This window comes from Pteronotus mesoamericanus, unplaced genomic scaffold (genome assembly GCF_021234165.1).
Source record: "Pteronotus mesoamericanus isolate MK-2021 breed Mesoamerican mustached bat unplaced genomic scaffold, CSHL_Meso_final contig_121, whole genome shotgun sequence".
Classification (NCBI taxonomy): domain Eukaryota; kingdom Metazoa; phylum Chordata; class Mammalia; order Chiroptera; family Mormoopidae; genus Pteronotus; species Pteronotus mesoamericanus.
The window spans coordinates 4,612,517-4,628,657 of record NW_026555046.1 but is presented as its reverse complement, the minus strand read 5'-3'; the positions used below and the strand labels follow the sequence as shown (position 1 = coordinate 4,628,657).

At 41.5% G+C, this 16,141-nt stretch overlaps 1 protein-coding gene across 1 annotated transcript in view; it reads left to right on the top strand.

Moving 5' to 3' along the window:
* The window catches only part of AFF3 (ALF transcription elongation factor 3), a 539,761-nt gene that overhangs the window by 431,258 nt on the left and 92,362 nt on the right, over positions 1-16,141 (top strand). Inside the window, exon 12 of the mRNA XM_054586382.1 lies at positions 7,030-7,070. Coding sequence (XP_054442357.1) covers positions 7,030-7,070 — 41 coding nt within the window. The remainder of the gene's footprint in view (positions 1-7,029; positions 7,071-16,141) is intronic.

Genomic DNA, 16,141 nt, shown 5'->3' with positions numbered 1-16,141 from the left:
GAGTCCACTGGGACCCTCTAACCCCTAGTGTTACCCTCATGACAGTCAGTAAGGCCCACCAGCTCGGGTGCCTTATATCTTCCAGGCCCTCATTGGGGCCCTGGCCTCTCTGGGAGGAGTCTGATAGCAGTCACTGTGGGTGAAGGACAGCCTCAATTGTGCTCACATTGTCACCACACCTCTCCCTTCTTTCTCCTAACTCCCAGCAGCTGCCCCTAAGTTTTTATTTGAGATAGGGAAGAAAAACAACCCAGGGCCTGGAAACAGAGGGGGCCTTGTCGGAGATGTCATAAACTGTTCACAGTGTATCCCTAGTGAGTAAAATGTACTTGAAATGCTCTCTTAATCCCTCTCAAAATATCTGAATTGCCAAATTAGGACTATTACTGACCGTTTGACTTCAAACAAGGCCCCCAAATCAGTCAGTTGGTAACAGGATACAGATTATGAGATAATGTTACCCAGGCAAAACTCATCTGGTATTGTAGACCCTAACCAGCATTTTCATAGGATATAATAGGTGTTCAATAAATTTGTTACTGTCTTTATTGGATTTCTGAGAGACATAAACTAATCTAAGCAACCCAGAGTTTAAAAAACAAAAAACTAGTCAAACTTTTTCCAAAGCCAAAAGTATACCCTAGTTTTAAAGAAAGTAAAATAGAGAAAGAATATATAGCTAAGGAAAAAATTATATTTTTAACAAACCTCTTAGATTAGAGCCTTGGTAAATATTGGGTTAGCCAATAAGTCTGTATGGCTTTTTCTGTTAAATTAAAGACACATTTACCATTTTCACCAATAACTTTATTTATTTGGATATCTTGAGTATGTCACCTATCTCCTGCATGGTATGACATTGATTGTTCTCAAGTAATGTCTCAGTTTGATCAGTATCAACATTAACTGGTCTACCCAACCATGAAGCATCGTCCATGAGAAACCTGCAGCACAAAACTTCGCAAAACATTTTTAACACATTCAATCAGTCACAGCACATTCTCCACACACTGCACAAATCTTTTTGCATTGCAGTTGCGTTTTTACCTTTCTTGAAAAACTGGCAATAAAACATAATATGCCAAAAATCTTGCATATTTTCTTCCATCTTCAATATTAAAATGGCTGCACAAAAATTCACCAATTCTGATTGTTTGTTTTTAAACACATGCAGATATGACAGCTGTCATAATACAATCTAACGAAATTGTTTCAAGTGAAGTTAAAGGCAACTAAGCACTACTAGGGCCATCTTACAGAAAAAAAAAAAAATGAACTTTTTGGTCAACCCAAGAGGAGTAGTTCGTCATCCATAGAACATCCTACCTGTTGATTTACAGGTAGCTGATTCACTATAAGCGTTGTCAATCATGAGGAAGCTCTTTCTGGTGGGGTCAGAGGATGAGCTAGGTTCTCTGCCTTCAGTGATCTTCCAGGACCTTGAGGAGCCAAGGCTACAATTCTCATGAAACAGACCACAAACTTTTCAAGAAAGAAGAGAAGCCAGTGCTCATCCAGGTTCTAGACTAGGAGTTCAGAGAAAGGAGGGTCAACAAAAGCTTGTATGATCAAGGAACACTTACCCCAAGGCAGTCAAGACAGAATCTAACTAGGAGGAGCAGCTGGAAAGAACTGAAAATGACAGAAACATTGGTTTGACTTACAGAGACACCAAGAATCGAAGTGATCTGTCTGCTGCTGACCCCATTCAGAGCTCTTTGCTTTGTTTATTGACAAGCTCCTCTGCCCCTGAAATTGTCTTCTCATCCTGACCTTATTTGTATTTGTACAGAATCTTCTTTATTAGAGCAGCCATACAGCCCAGTGCTCAGAAAAGCAGTTTTCTCCTATTGTCCCTAACAATCCCTAACTCCCAACTGGTTAGCGTGCCCTTTCACTCCCCAAAATGTTTCTATTTGGATGACATAGTGTCATCTCTGACTCTGCCTGACCCCTGTAGAGAACAGAGTCTGCTGAACGAAGTGCTTCATGGACAGCACTTCTAGGAATCTGAGAATTCAATGTACATATTATTACAGAGGAAAAAAATAGAGAAACAAGACTCTTTCCTTTGTTTTGCAAATAGTACTAAATTTGTTGAACACCAAATAGAAGATCACAGCATAAAAAGTTAAAAGACTCATCAACTAGGACTCAAATGAAAAACAACAGCACAGAAGTTAAATCAATAAAACAAAATGTGTTAATAGAGGTAGAAGGAAATTGCCTGGATTAATTGCAACAACCTTAAACATTGTCCCTTCCTACCCAAATCCATTCACCACACAGAAGCCAGAGTGATTTGAAAAATGTAAACCACTGCCTACTCTTTTTTTTTTTTTAATTATAGATTCATCGGAAGGTGCAAAGAATGTACAGACAGGTCCAGTACATCCTTTACCCAGCTTCCCCTGATGTAAATTATTTAGTCACTTCTCATCACCCTGTGGAGCGTACCCAAAATTCTTAACTTGACCCCCAAAGCCCTTGGGATCTGCCACTGTCCCCACCACTCACTGAGTTCCCTCACAGTGACCTCCTTGTAGTTCTTCAACTGAGCAAGGATCCAGGCCTGCCTGGAGCTTTTTCTTCCCCACCCACCATCACTTCTCTGATTCAGTGACTTCATCCCTCAGGAGTCATCTTAGTTATCACTTATTTAATGAGCCTTCCTCAACCACTCATTCCAAGTGAGTCACCCTTCATATTTTCCTTCATAGTACCCTCTCCTCTTCAGTCATAGCCCTTGAAATCTAGATTGTTTGTGTATGTTTAACTTTTTATATCTGACTCACCTCTAGACCCTGAGTACAATATGGTGAGTGCTCTCTCTATTTTGATTGCCACCCAAGCCAAGCCTGTTACCTGAACATATAGGACCTTCAGACTAAATTATGGGGCTGTCCACATGTTAGTTCTGTTTCTGTCAAGTAAGAAAGAAACCAGATCATCCTGGTACCTCTCTGAATTTTAGCCTCTTCCCGTTCCTCTCCTCCCCACTCCACTATCCTTGAACTTGTCCTATGCTTCACCCAATTACAATAAAGGCACTTAATTTCTTCTTTGATTTCCCTTCAATTACAGATTTTGACTAGTAATTTATTGAGTATATATTGAAACCTGAATTTCTGATTATGTTCCCAAGCACCAAGCTTGCTATAATACAGAGAAAAGATGTTATCTCTTGAAGAGAACTGGGAAAGTGATTATTTCTGGCAGAAAACTTGTTTTGCTTTATAGAGTTAACACTTCAGAGTCATTCATGAATGAGTAATGAACTCAGGAAAGATCAGTGAAGCATTCCCTTATTCCTCTCAACCTATTTTGCTGAGAACTGGATGAGAGCAAAGCTACTAGAGGAGATGATGATTTAGGAAAAGAGAAATATGGTTGCTGTAACAGACAATCCTTGAAAGAAGAAAATTGAGCGATTCATCTAGTTTGCTCTGAGTCATTTTTCAGGCTTCAATTATGAGTCACCTAAGTAATTTTTTCTCTGCAATTTAATTCCAATGTTTATTTATTTTATTAATTTTCAATAGCAAAAGAAAGTAGTGTCCAAAAGCCAAAGTATATTTAAAAGAAGAGCAGTGAAAAAAATTGTCAGTTTTTGCTTTGGTACATGACATGCAATTTTAATTTAATGCCATAAAGCTTTTTTAAGATATTGTTTAAAACTTGAACATATTCTTATCTCCTTTCTTGATGGACGATGAACCGTCCTCTATAAAGTTTTTAATTATGTAAAATAACTGCAAATTAAATAGTACAGTCAAAATCAAGCATTAAAAATTGTGGTGCAGGCAGTTGATGGTGCTGGCACCACATTGTTAAGTGTGTGGAAACATACATCATGTGGACAGGTAGAAGAATGAGGGTCACAGAAAGCCATTGTTTAGTGACTAGTGGGATGCCCAATATCTAAGCCCACAAGAACCTTCTGGTCCCAGCATCACATCCATCTGCTAAAGGAAAGCAGCCTCTGCTCTAGGCTTCCAGCTCAGCTTCTCTTCGAGGACGTGGCCAACCGCAGTCCTGGGCAGTTATCCTCAGCAAGTGCCACCACCTGGGCTGCGGCACTCCAGTGATGGCCCAGCAGCTGAGTTTCTTGGTTTTTGTTTGTTTTCACTTTTGCTTTTTAAATAATTTTCTTATAAGCTGCACACCAACAAGCACTGTGTTCCCTTATCACAAAAGTCAGCAGGAAATATTCGGAGTCAGGAGAGAAAAAAGTCAATAGACTTAAAATATTGACAGCCCTGGCTAGGTGGAAATCCATATGCCTTGTTAGAGATGTCTGTTGAACTTTTCAGTCACATCTCTTATGATTTTTGTTTCCAGGAAGAGTCATTCTCCAGTCCCTTCCGCTGAGACTGAATTAATAATGCATGCCATCTTTCCTTTGGGAAGTTCAAAATACTTTTTGTATATTTAGCCAAACAGAGCCAGAAGTAGAGAGTTAAGTTCTTTTCAAGTGTAGCTGCCAAATATGAAAGCCACCTTGCTGAGTGGTAAGAGAACCCTTTAGAAGACAAAACCTGGGGACCGAGATGGCTGCCCATCACCTACTGGGTGCTTTTTGTGAACGCTCCTGGGCTGTCCCTCGAGGAGAGCACAGATGGAGGAGCGAGAGGAGAGAGAAGGAGTGCCCATCCTCTGAACTGTGAGAGGGGCTCCTGGTCTCCAAGTCTTCTCCAGGCTTTTCACCTCTTTTCCCTGCCTCATTCTACTGCCTCATTCTGCTGCCTAAGGTGTTCTCATCAAGAGATAGCTCTGTGGATAAATTTTCCCTCCTTGAATGAATTATATGACATAGGAAAGCCAGGGCATTTGGGCCTTAATTCACTGGAATCCAGGGAAGAAGGAGGGGCCGGCAACCCCATAGATTGTCACAGTAGCCTGGACATTGGCTGACTAGCTCCCTCATCATCCCATTTAGGGCAGAAAGAACAGTTTGGAAGCTGACACTTGAGGCCCATAACATAAATGAATGGTAAAACCTCTCCCAGAATGGAAGCCTTTCAATGCCAAGTTCAACAGATTTTATGTTTTTTCCCGAATCAGTGTGGCTATGTCGCTTGTGGAAATTGTTGACATTCCTGTTATTAATTTAGTTTCAGTTCCATTTGCCAGGCCCAGAAGCTCATGTTCCCTATGCCACTTCTGTCAGGTTTCTTTCATTTCTTTGCTGCAGTGTTCTCCACAGAAACACCCTTGTCATTTTAAAGGGACCACTCCTCTGGTGCAGGGAACCTTTTTGATCTTCAAAAGGCTTTAGCATCCCTGGCCCCAGGCATTAATTGCCAATAGAGATCCCCCTCACTATTAACACAGAAACACCCCTACTCAATTCCAGACACACTTGGGATTTGGAGAAGGGGTGCCCCAGTTGAGAATGACACAGAGGCCTGGCTAAGCCCTTACTCTACTTTGTAGTCCAGTACCACCAATGCCTCTTTTCCCCTGAACACATCCCTCCTGTCTTTAAAGTTTTGCTCAAATGTTCGTGGGAAGGATTCCCTAATTTATTGATTCATTCAACATTTACTCATCAGATGTTTACTGAGCACCTGCTAACAGTCCCAGGCGCTGATTGAGAAACTGATGGTCCACTAGCCATTAGTTATCACTCATATCTGCACCTACCTCCATTTTTTATTTGCATATTAATTCATAAGTTTCTTCAAATCATCCCTGGACCTCTATCATGACTTTCTGCCTAGGGATTTAGCTTCTCCAAGACTATGACTGCTTCCTCTGCTTTTCCTTTATCCCTCCTGGAACCATAGTCTCTGTGATAGTCTCCATGTGGTAGGAATTCAGCAAGTGTTGGACTGATTGAATGATCCAAGACATGCATTTATCCCCAGAGGTAAATTTCATTTCTGCAATAAGAATCATGATTCTGCTGGGTCATGTTTTTCTAATCTGAAGATTCTCTCTGTTTTGTCTGCTATCAAAATGTAATGAGGAATAGCATGGGAAACATTTTGGTGTCCTTGGTAAATAGTAAACTTGACATGTGTAGTGGGCAAAATGAAAACAAGCTCTATGCACGTATTTCTTGGCACACCCCACGTAAGTCTCAGTCTCACAGGCCATGCATCGCTCCCCTCCTAGTAATCACTTCTGAGACATAGAACAGAGTGTGCCCTCTGCCTTCTGAAGTCTCAGAGTACTCAGCCACAGAAGGCAAATGGACAAAAAAATAGACTACACAGACAGAAGGAAAGTGAGTACAACACCGGGGAAATCTGATGGAGCAATGGAGGCCTTTTATTTTCTTTTTACTTTTTATTTTTTGTTTTATGAAAATTTTCAAACACATAAAAATGTGTAGAACAATATAACAATGCCCAATGATGTGTTCATCATCACCCTGTTTCAACAGTTATCAGTCCAAGGGCATTGTTTCATTTATATGCCTACTCAGTCTCCCTTTCCTCCAAATATATTATTTTAAGGCAAATTCCAAAATCATAGAATTGTACCCATAAATATTTTGATATGAATCTCTAAAGACTCTTTTTAAAATTGCCACAAAATCATTGCCTAAAAAAATCCAAAATCTCATAATATATCATCACATTTCCAGTCAGTGTTCCAATTTACAATTGTGGTAACTTTTTCAATAAATCTGAAAATTGGGTCACAATTACACTTTCATTTGGAGAGATGCTATAAAGGAACCAAAACAGATCTTTTTTTTTCTTGCAGGAAAGTAGAAAAGTGATTTCAGGGAGTACAAATGAAATTGTTCTGATTCTAGGGCAGGGGACGGGGTGTCTCCTGAGTACCTCCCACCTCCCCAAGCTCGCCCCCTGGTGACAGGGAGGCACTGCAAGGGTTTAGTTAACTGTTCAGGAATGTTCATTTCATAACATGACAGAGCTCTTACTGTGTTGCTAATAGTTTAATATTTGGCCACATGGCAAAAATGTGTGTGACATGGGCCTTTTTTTGAGTGTTGATTGAGCACATAATTTAAAAGTCTGAATTTTAAATAAACATCTCTGCCCTTTCTTCCAGCAGGCAGCCCAGAGAACTGCTCTCCACGCTCTGTCTGACAGGTATGTTTTGTCATTTTTATGAACTATAAATTGCTTTATGAAACATTGAGCCCTATTTATTGTGGGATATAATTCATAATCGGATTTTGTCCCTCAAGCATCTGGGAACTGGGATGTTAAACGTTTTGCATGCTTGGATTTGTCATGCCCGTGTGGAGTTTATTACTGCAAAAATCTCCTTGTTGTATTTCACAGAAAGTGTGGAGAGTCCCTTGTTGTTCAATGAAACAAGAGACAAGGAACTGGAGGAAAAGGCCTGAATGGCGCAGTAAATTCTGAACTCTGGTATTGGTTGAGATCTAAGCTCATTTTTCAGCAATAAGTACTTCATTTATTTTGAGATGCTTTCTTCAGACTTTTTCCATATCATTTCCCCAGGAGCTATCTGTCTTTTGATGAGATTCTCTCTTGAAATACTTTATGCATGTTACCCAGTTCACAGTCCTGAGTGCCTGACTTTTAACTCCATGCTTCGGCTGATTTTCCTGACTTGTATTATTGAATAAGATCTATAAGCCTAATCAAGTAACACACTCAAACTGTATTTCACATCCAGCTTTGCTGTATAAAAATAGTTGAACAGGGATCTATAGTTACCTTCTAGAATAGATCAGGCCCTTTTTTATTTTGGCTGGGTTTTTTGTTTGTTTGTTTTTTTCACTTACTAAGGTTGGGTGCACGCTTGTGTGCATGTGTGTGTGTGTGTGTGTGTGTTTCTTAAAGAATTACCAGGAAGTAAAGAGGAAATCCTCCACCCTGGCCCATGTGACTCAGTTGGTTGGAGCACCGTCCTATAAACTCAAAGGTCACAGGTTTGATTCCCAGTCAGAACACATGCCTGGGTTGCTAGTTTGGTCCCTGGTTGGGGGCATGTGCGAGGAGCAACCAGTCAATGTTTCTCTCTCTCACATCGATGTTTCTACCCCTCTCTCTCTCCTTCCCTTCCCTCTGAAATCAATGAGCATGTCCTCAGGTGAGGATTTTTTTAAAAAAAGATGAAGTCCCTGTTTCCACAACTGAGGTTCTTACTGTATCAGAAGCAGCTTTCAGTGTTCTTCCCCTAGCTGGCTAGTGGTTCCCTGGCTGGTGGGCCCCTCGGTGTTACCTCGTGAACTGTCACCACCCTCCCTTACCAGTTCTTTTTTTGTGAAATGAGCAATAATTGTGTATACAAGATCAGTTCAGCCTCTCCAAGGTAAAAGCTGTCACTTGGGCAAATTACCTCTGCACATGGGTGAAGAGTGTTTTCTCTTTGGTGGCAGGCTGAACCCAAGTATGTTTATTTCAAGTGAAAAGCCTGCCCCAGGTAGCGCAAGCGTGCGTGCTCAGAGTGGCTGCCACATGACTTTCTGCAATTGCTACTGGGGTTCTCACAAAGGTTGATGACTACAGTGCTTCTGAGTCTGTTGGTAGGAGGAAAGACTCTGGACTAAACGTTTAAAATCTGACACAGTACTTTGGTTTCTTAAATAAGTGATTCCTTCAACAAAACACACTGAGAAGCAAAAGAAAGCCCTCAGTTTACAATTGCCAGTGGTTACAAGGTTCCTTTTCAGGATATTGAAAATGTTGTAAAATTAGATTGTGGCAATGGTTTCCCAACCTTGTAACTATGCTAAAAATCATTGAATCTCATATGTCAAGTGGGTAAACTTCATGCCATATAAATTATATTTCAGTAAAGCCACATGTATAGATGCAAGTTGTCATAACCTCTGGTGGAATGAATCAAAACCTATTTTAGGGAAGTATGGACCCCCTTTGAAGACCTGGTTGCAAAATACAATCAGAAATAGGAACTAGGATTGACAGATACATTCTGAGGCTTTTTCCCAAAAGATACATAACCCTGTCCTGGGTAGAAAATATGCATGGACTTTCATGACGAGCAACGCTATTCCCTTTGACTTTCTTCTAACATTCTCTCCAATTCCTCCCTGGTCAAGCCCAGTAGTCAGTGAACTAGTAAGTTAGCATCTTAGGCCCTGCGGAGTGAACAACACTGTGAGAAAAAGGTCCATCCCCTAGAGACAGAGAAATGTCCCATTGTCATTACTCTTCTTATGCATTTCTCTATCTTCAAATGTAGTAAAGCATTTCCCCCCTTAAGTATGACAGTTTTTCTGTTCTATTGGGGGAGCTTGGCTCACTTCAAAGTAATGAGGTGACTTTGCTCTTCTCATAATGCAGTGGTTAGAGCTATCTTCTCTGTGCTTTTCCTACTTTGTTTAGTGCTGGTCCAGGGCCACATGAATAATTTCCAAAAGTGAGAAGCATCTGTAATCATTTGGATGTACAATTTAAAACCCTCCTTCAAAATAAGAACTTAAAAAACACACTAAATTAATTGGATTTATATTTTTCTAGTTTCTTAAATTAGAGAATATTAACTTATGCAGGGACAGAAGTCATTTTCTATCACCTTACTTAGTCTGTTGAATAAACCAGTATTTTCCAGAAAATGATTGGTGTGACTCCTAGTCAGACCACTGTATGAGTTGCCTAGTATTCCGTCTATAAGAGGAACCGAACCACCTCAAGGTGGATGAAACTGAGTAAAAATTCACTTCAGGTTCTGACCTACCCAAGGTGGAGATCTAATCCCAATATCTCTGGCTATGTATAACCTCATATTCATCTAGTATACATTCATTTACACAAATTATTCTAGTTCCTAAACTATTATTTTTCAGCATGTTATACCTCTTTATATAAAATCCCATAGGCAGCTTTTTTACTTTTACCCTAGAAAAATAAAAAAACTTTTTAGTGTTGACATGTACCCCTTCTGGAGTTGACCAGAACAGCCCAGGCTGGCTGAATTCAGGCCCGCACAGGCCCCTCGTTTCAGCACCCTGCTGGTGTGCTCAGCTCTGGGCCCATCTCACTTCCATGTAGCCATGCAACTGCCTGGAGTACCCAGTGGACACAAGGACGTTTGATACAGGAGTTAGAGCTGTTTTGTTTAAAGATGTGCAACTTGATGGTAAAATAGGACTTGGTTGACTTGGGGTGTGGATGTTGAGTTTACAGCACAGAAACCCTGTTGTTGTTCTCTGCCTCCCAGAAGAAAGCCTGCCTCCAAGTCTTTGAAACTGCATCTAATGAGACTAGTTATAAGGCAAGGGGGTGGCATTTTCCTTTCCTTTCTGGGGACGATAGGAGGCTCACCCCTTCGCGGTGTCAGAGGAGAGTATCCAGATGTCTTCTGAAGGCCAATCTTGTATGTCTTTTCACTTCTCCAGTGTCCTGGTTTAAATAGGCATTGTAGGAGAAATTCAGTATCTGGCAGTTAAGACTGTATGCTTTAAAGTTTAGTGAGTCCATGATAGCCAATACACAACCTTGATAAATTAAAACTAGGATATATTTCATTACCTAAATTTAAAAGTCATCTGTCATCAACCCCAAAGAAAACCTGTGGCCTTGCTTGATTTTTTGCCTGGCTGGGCTTCATTTATAATTCAGCCAAAATGGCCAGAGTGTCCAGAGGTCAATGTGGCATCACGGTGGCAAAGCAAATCTGGGCTTCAGCCCAACCCACTTGCCACCATGCAGCGACCAGAAGGATTACGTGGAGGAGGTGGGATGGCCTGTTTTTCATTCTTTTCTACTGTCAACTGTAGAGTGTTTTGCTTACTTTATGCCATTGAGTGTCAGCTGGGATACCAGAGGTCCAATGATGCCCCAAATAATGAAAAGAATCAGGAGACCAGGACAAGAAGAGGGGGCAAAATATTCATTATGGTAAACAAGCCAGTTAAGAAAATCTCAATTTGCAAAAGGGCATTGCTTTCTACTTACTCCTTATAATGTGCCTCTCAAGTGTCTGTTCTTCTTATGGATGGTTGTGTTGGGTTGGGCAGAGAGAGGCAAAGGAGAACAGGGATACATGGGCCTGAGGCTTACTTATAACGGTGTATCTGGTATAGCCACACTGCACTGGGAGAGCGCTGCATTGCCAGGAATGTGGAAAATATGCAAAGTGCTGGAGGAAAGGGAAGGATGTGTGTGCAGCATATGAAGTGCCTCTGGATGTGATTAACTTCCCTTCCTAAGTAGTAAATAGCAGATAACTGTGATCAAAAAAAAAAAAAAGGATCCCTGTGATTTATCAAGCTGAGCAACTGTGCATTTGCAGAGAAGCTGGAGGTCAATCTTGAAATCTAGGGCAAGACGAGCACGAGGACACTGCGAAGACTCAGAAGTTAATCATCCCCTTGGACTGCCTCCATCTGTCTCAGAGAGACAGAACCTCTGCAGAGCGAGCAGAGATGCTTTATTGCAGCCGATCAGGAATTCATACTGGCTGTGAAACCTCAAGCATCATTTGCAGTAACTTGGGTTTTATAAAAATGGAGCCTAATTTCATATGAATAAATCATGTTCAGCTAGAAATATGAGGAGCTGGGGGGAAAAATTGTGCTTGACTTAAAAAAAAGAAAAGAAATGAACAAGAAAGCCAACGTGAGAACAGTTGTTGAAGCGATGGCACTTGGAGGGCACGAACAGCCGTGTGGTTAAATTGTGCATATAATCATCTTCTGAAATGTCAGCCTGTGACTGCAGAAATGGCTGCGTTTTTATAGCCTTGGAGATACATCACCAGACTGTACCCTGTCAGCCCATCTGGCAATATTTCAGGTCCAGAATCCATTTATATTGAAACCCAAACAACTACCATTGATTTATTCATTTATGCCACAAGTATTTATTGAGCACCTCCTGTGAGCTAGCTGTGTACTGTGCTGAGCAGGGGTGCGGGGGTGAGTCGGGGCAGCCATGTGCCTCCCCTCAGGCCTTCACCATCCAAAGGGGTGCTGGCTCGTGCATTTGCTGCTCTCTGTTTTGCTTTCTCAAATAAATCTCATCCATCAAATGTCCTCTTCCCAGGGAGAAATATAATGAAATTAACTAAGTGAAGAATAACATAAAATGAAGAGGTTTTACCTCCCAGTGAGCCTGGTCTGCATCGGAGAGCAGGACTGGAAATGTGCCCAGAGCAAGGTGGGGAGGACTTTTAAGAAAGTTCTAAATTTCCAACTTCGAAGATGCCCAGCAGGCACGCTGGGGGGGTGTAGGTCAACCCTGGAGACCCACAGCAGTCTCTGGTCTCTCCAATGCAAGGGACTCTTTATAATGAAGTTCTTCTGGTAGGTATACCTTGTAAATAAAATTTTTTAAAGCTTTAGAGTTCAGAAGCACTGTCACATTGACAGCAACCCTGTGGGATAGGAAGGACTCATTTTACAGACAAGAAAACTGAGCCTGAGAAGATGATATGACTTATTTGAGGTTGCAAAGTAGCAAGTGGTAGAGCTGGGACTAGACTGTAGGTCCTCTGACTATAATTCGCATGTCCTTCATCACTCAGCAATGAAGCAGGCTTGGATGAAGCCAAAGGCAGGTGGCTGGTGCCACGTAGATTCTGATAAAAGAGTTTACTCGGTCTGCACTAAAACTTCCTTTGTTCCTACTACTGATAATAATCATAACATTTCTGGCTTAGTTATCTTTTTATCCTTAGCACCTAGCACATTTCCTGGCAGTTAGGAGACACAATGATGAACAAATGAATGAAGGTTTTGTGGTTAAATGATGGCAAGTTTGGGCATAAAATAGAACACACTTTCCTGAAACTATGGTTGTTCACTGCTGCAGCAGACCACCTCGGGGGCAGAGTTCACCACTAAGGTTCAAGCAGGGCCCATGCCTATAAGATGGCATAAGACTGAGAAACACTGTTAACTGCCACACAGGTAGGGGATGGGAGGAATGGAATTATTTTTACAAATCCATCCAAAAATAGGTAAGAAAGTCTCAAAAAAAAAAATCCTTCAAAAGATTAAAATTGCCCTATACCATTAAATTAGAGTGGATTAAATTAGAAATCCATAACCAAAAGTAATTCCATAGAGAGCTTTTCTGCATGAAGAGGGAGCGAAGCCCTCCTCGGGTTTCACACTGTCCACAGGACTTAAAATACCCCTGCCATCTTATCTCCACCAGTTATTCGTGCTTTCTTTTTTGTCCTTTATTCACTTGATGCATATTGTAGTTCTGAGCTCCTACACTGATCTCCATGGAAGACACACAAATTCATTCTCACGGAGCCCACTGTGCAGGAGCCTAAGTGGTCAAGGACATGTAGACATCTGCATGACCACTGTGTGTATGAAATGTGGATGTGTGCACACAGTCATCAGTCTTATTAGTACAGCAGTCATATGTAGAGACTACGCTGAGCATTTCACATATGTGACTTTATTTAATCCTCCCAACCACCCTCTCAGCCAGGAAGGGGAAATTCAACATTGAGGCCCGAAAGAGATGACATTTTCAATGAAGTTTCATTTCATTTCATTTTCCAAATACTCTTTCTAAAATCCTAGTGAATCTGGGTTTCCATAGATATATAACTTACCCAAAGCCCCTGAAATGATCTATCTGACTTTAGTCAGTGCTCTTAGCTGCTTCAGTAACACTGTCCACACACACCCCATAAAATTAATAGGCAATAAATGTCACTGGCGAGGTACAGGTATAGCACTGAAGTACTCTCAGAGCCCAGAGAAAGGGGAGCGGGTGTAGGCCTTTGAGGTGGCATGTGACAGGTGAGTGGCATCAGGTCACCAGGATGGAGGAGGGAAGGGCCAGCCTTCTCTGCAGAAAGAATGGTCCGAGCAGGGCAAGATTGAGGAGATGAGCAAGGAACAGCAGGCCCTTCTTCATTCAGGGTGTGGACACCGCAGGGAAAGGTGTCTGGGAGCCAGCTCTCAACAGCTGCCCTCAAAAATGGTGGGGTGGGGGTTGCCTAAAGCTCCACAGTGCTTCCTCCATGTGTGAGGTCAAGCCTCATCTTCCACAGAAGCCCTAAATAACCAACTTACCTGACTCTAGCAGCTCCTGTTCTGTCAGCACCTCATGTAATTGCTGTGTCACAGAGGGTAAATGTTTCTGCCCTCTGCTCCCTTTACGTATTTATGTCTCAACAGAGTAGAGAACATGATACACATCTTGGATTTTACGTTGCCCTGTATACAAAATGACTGCTCAGTAGTGACTTGCCAAATGCCTTTCCAACAAGAAAGACCAAGAATCCAAATTAGGCCACTCATCTCTGCTCTCTTGTAAGGAGGAAAAACATACCAGCTCCCGCCTAGACATCATGAAGCAGGCAAGGGATTTTGAAGCCTTAAACTTGGGCTGGAATTTGCTTTGGGCAAAGTAGTCACCCATCCAAAACTGAACTTTCTCAGTTGAGTAAACAGGATGATAAGAGTGTCCCCCTTGTTAGGTTTATGGACAGATTAAATAATGTGATAAGTAAAAGAAAGGCTCTGTTAATCTAGCCACATGATAGTAATTACTCTATTGCAACACTAAGAAGTCATTCCCCAAGATACCATGAGATACCCTTTAAGTCCTACCAAGAAGCTTAAAAACCAGATGAAAAATACTAGAGTATGTATGGATTACATATATGAAGCCATGAATATGTATGGGGCATGTTTTCATGCCAGCATTATAGAAAAATAATATCAATATATCCCAAGAACTATCCTTTACTATTGCTCATTCCATCCCTACCTTGTAATATGTTCTCATCTAGCCTGTTCTCTCCTGTGAGCCAACATGTTGGTCTTCAGGTCCTCAGTGAGGCTCACATATGCCTGTGAGGTGGCTGTAGGCTGTCTCTTCCAAATCATCGTCTTGTTTCACTCTTAAAAAAGTCATCCTGGGACATTTCCTGACACCTTGTCCAGCTGATCACCAACGACTGTTTTTGTTTTGTTATTTCAAAGTAAATAATCATATTACAAAAGCAAACAGGAATTCTCAAATAATATGCGATCTCAGATAGAGGGCTGTTTGCGGGCTATGAGAAGAGAGAAGAATGCTGAATGACAGCACTGTCCTCTAATGGGCTGACAAGACCCGACTATATCACAAAAGTGGACGGACACCCTTGGCCTCATAGCCCCTTCTGGAGAGGCCACATAAGTGTTCCTCACTACCCTTTGGTGGCTGTTGGCTTAATAGACCACATTAACATCATGAACAAATGCAGGTTATCAGGTCTAAAAATCAGCTTTTTAAAAAACCCCCTAGCACTAACTTCCACAATAAAACTGAATAGCTCCTGAGAAGCCATTAAAGTTCTATCAGGTAAATAACACACATTTAAAAGGTCCCAAACTTGCATTTTACACAATAGAATAGTGCAGCCTGGAAGAAACTGTTACAGACTTTCCGAGTAAATAAATAAGTTGTATGAAGCCACTAATTGCCCTTTAAGATCATTTAGTGTGTTTGGGAATGCCTGAGGATTAATGTGGCCCTGATGTCTGGCCAGGGAAGACACAGCAGGAGGGGTCTCTGGGTGAAAGCAAGTTTTAACCCTTTAATTAGAGCCCACAATTGCCACAAGCCTTCAGGAACAAATGGGGTGACTCAAGCTAGGGCAGACTTAAAAGGGTTTGAACTCTTTAAAAAATGATAGTGGTGAATGACTGCATGACAATGGGAATTGTACATACACTCGCAGATGGTTAAAATGGTGAATATTCTGATACATGTTATATATTATATATATCAGTATATCTCCACAATAAAAAGTTTTAAGAACAATGTAGCCCTGGTCAGTGTGGCTCAGTTGAATGGAGCATAATCCTGTAACCAAAAGGTTGTGGGTTCAGTTCCAGGCCAGAGCACGTACCTAGGTTAAGGGTTCACTCCCCCAGTCCAGGAGCATACAGGAAACAAACAAACAATGTTCCTCGCTCACATCAATGTTTCTCTCCCTTTCTCCCTCTCTGAAAGCAGTGAAAAATTGTCCTCAGGTGAGGATTAAAAAAGAGAAAAAAAACAATATATCTCTGCACATATTAATATTCCAAAGTCTTCAGGATGGCCCCTTTCTTATATGTCTAGACTGGGAAGCAGTTTCCTCTCACAGATTTGAGGTGCTGGAGTTCTGGTCTGGAGATTCCTTCCTTTCTTCTCTGCTAGTAGAGAAGACCTCACACAAATGACCCTGATCACCTGCGTTGGGGAGACCCCCTCACCCT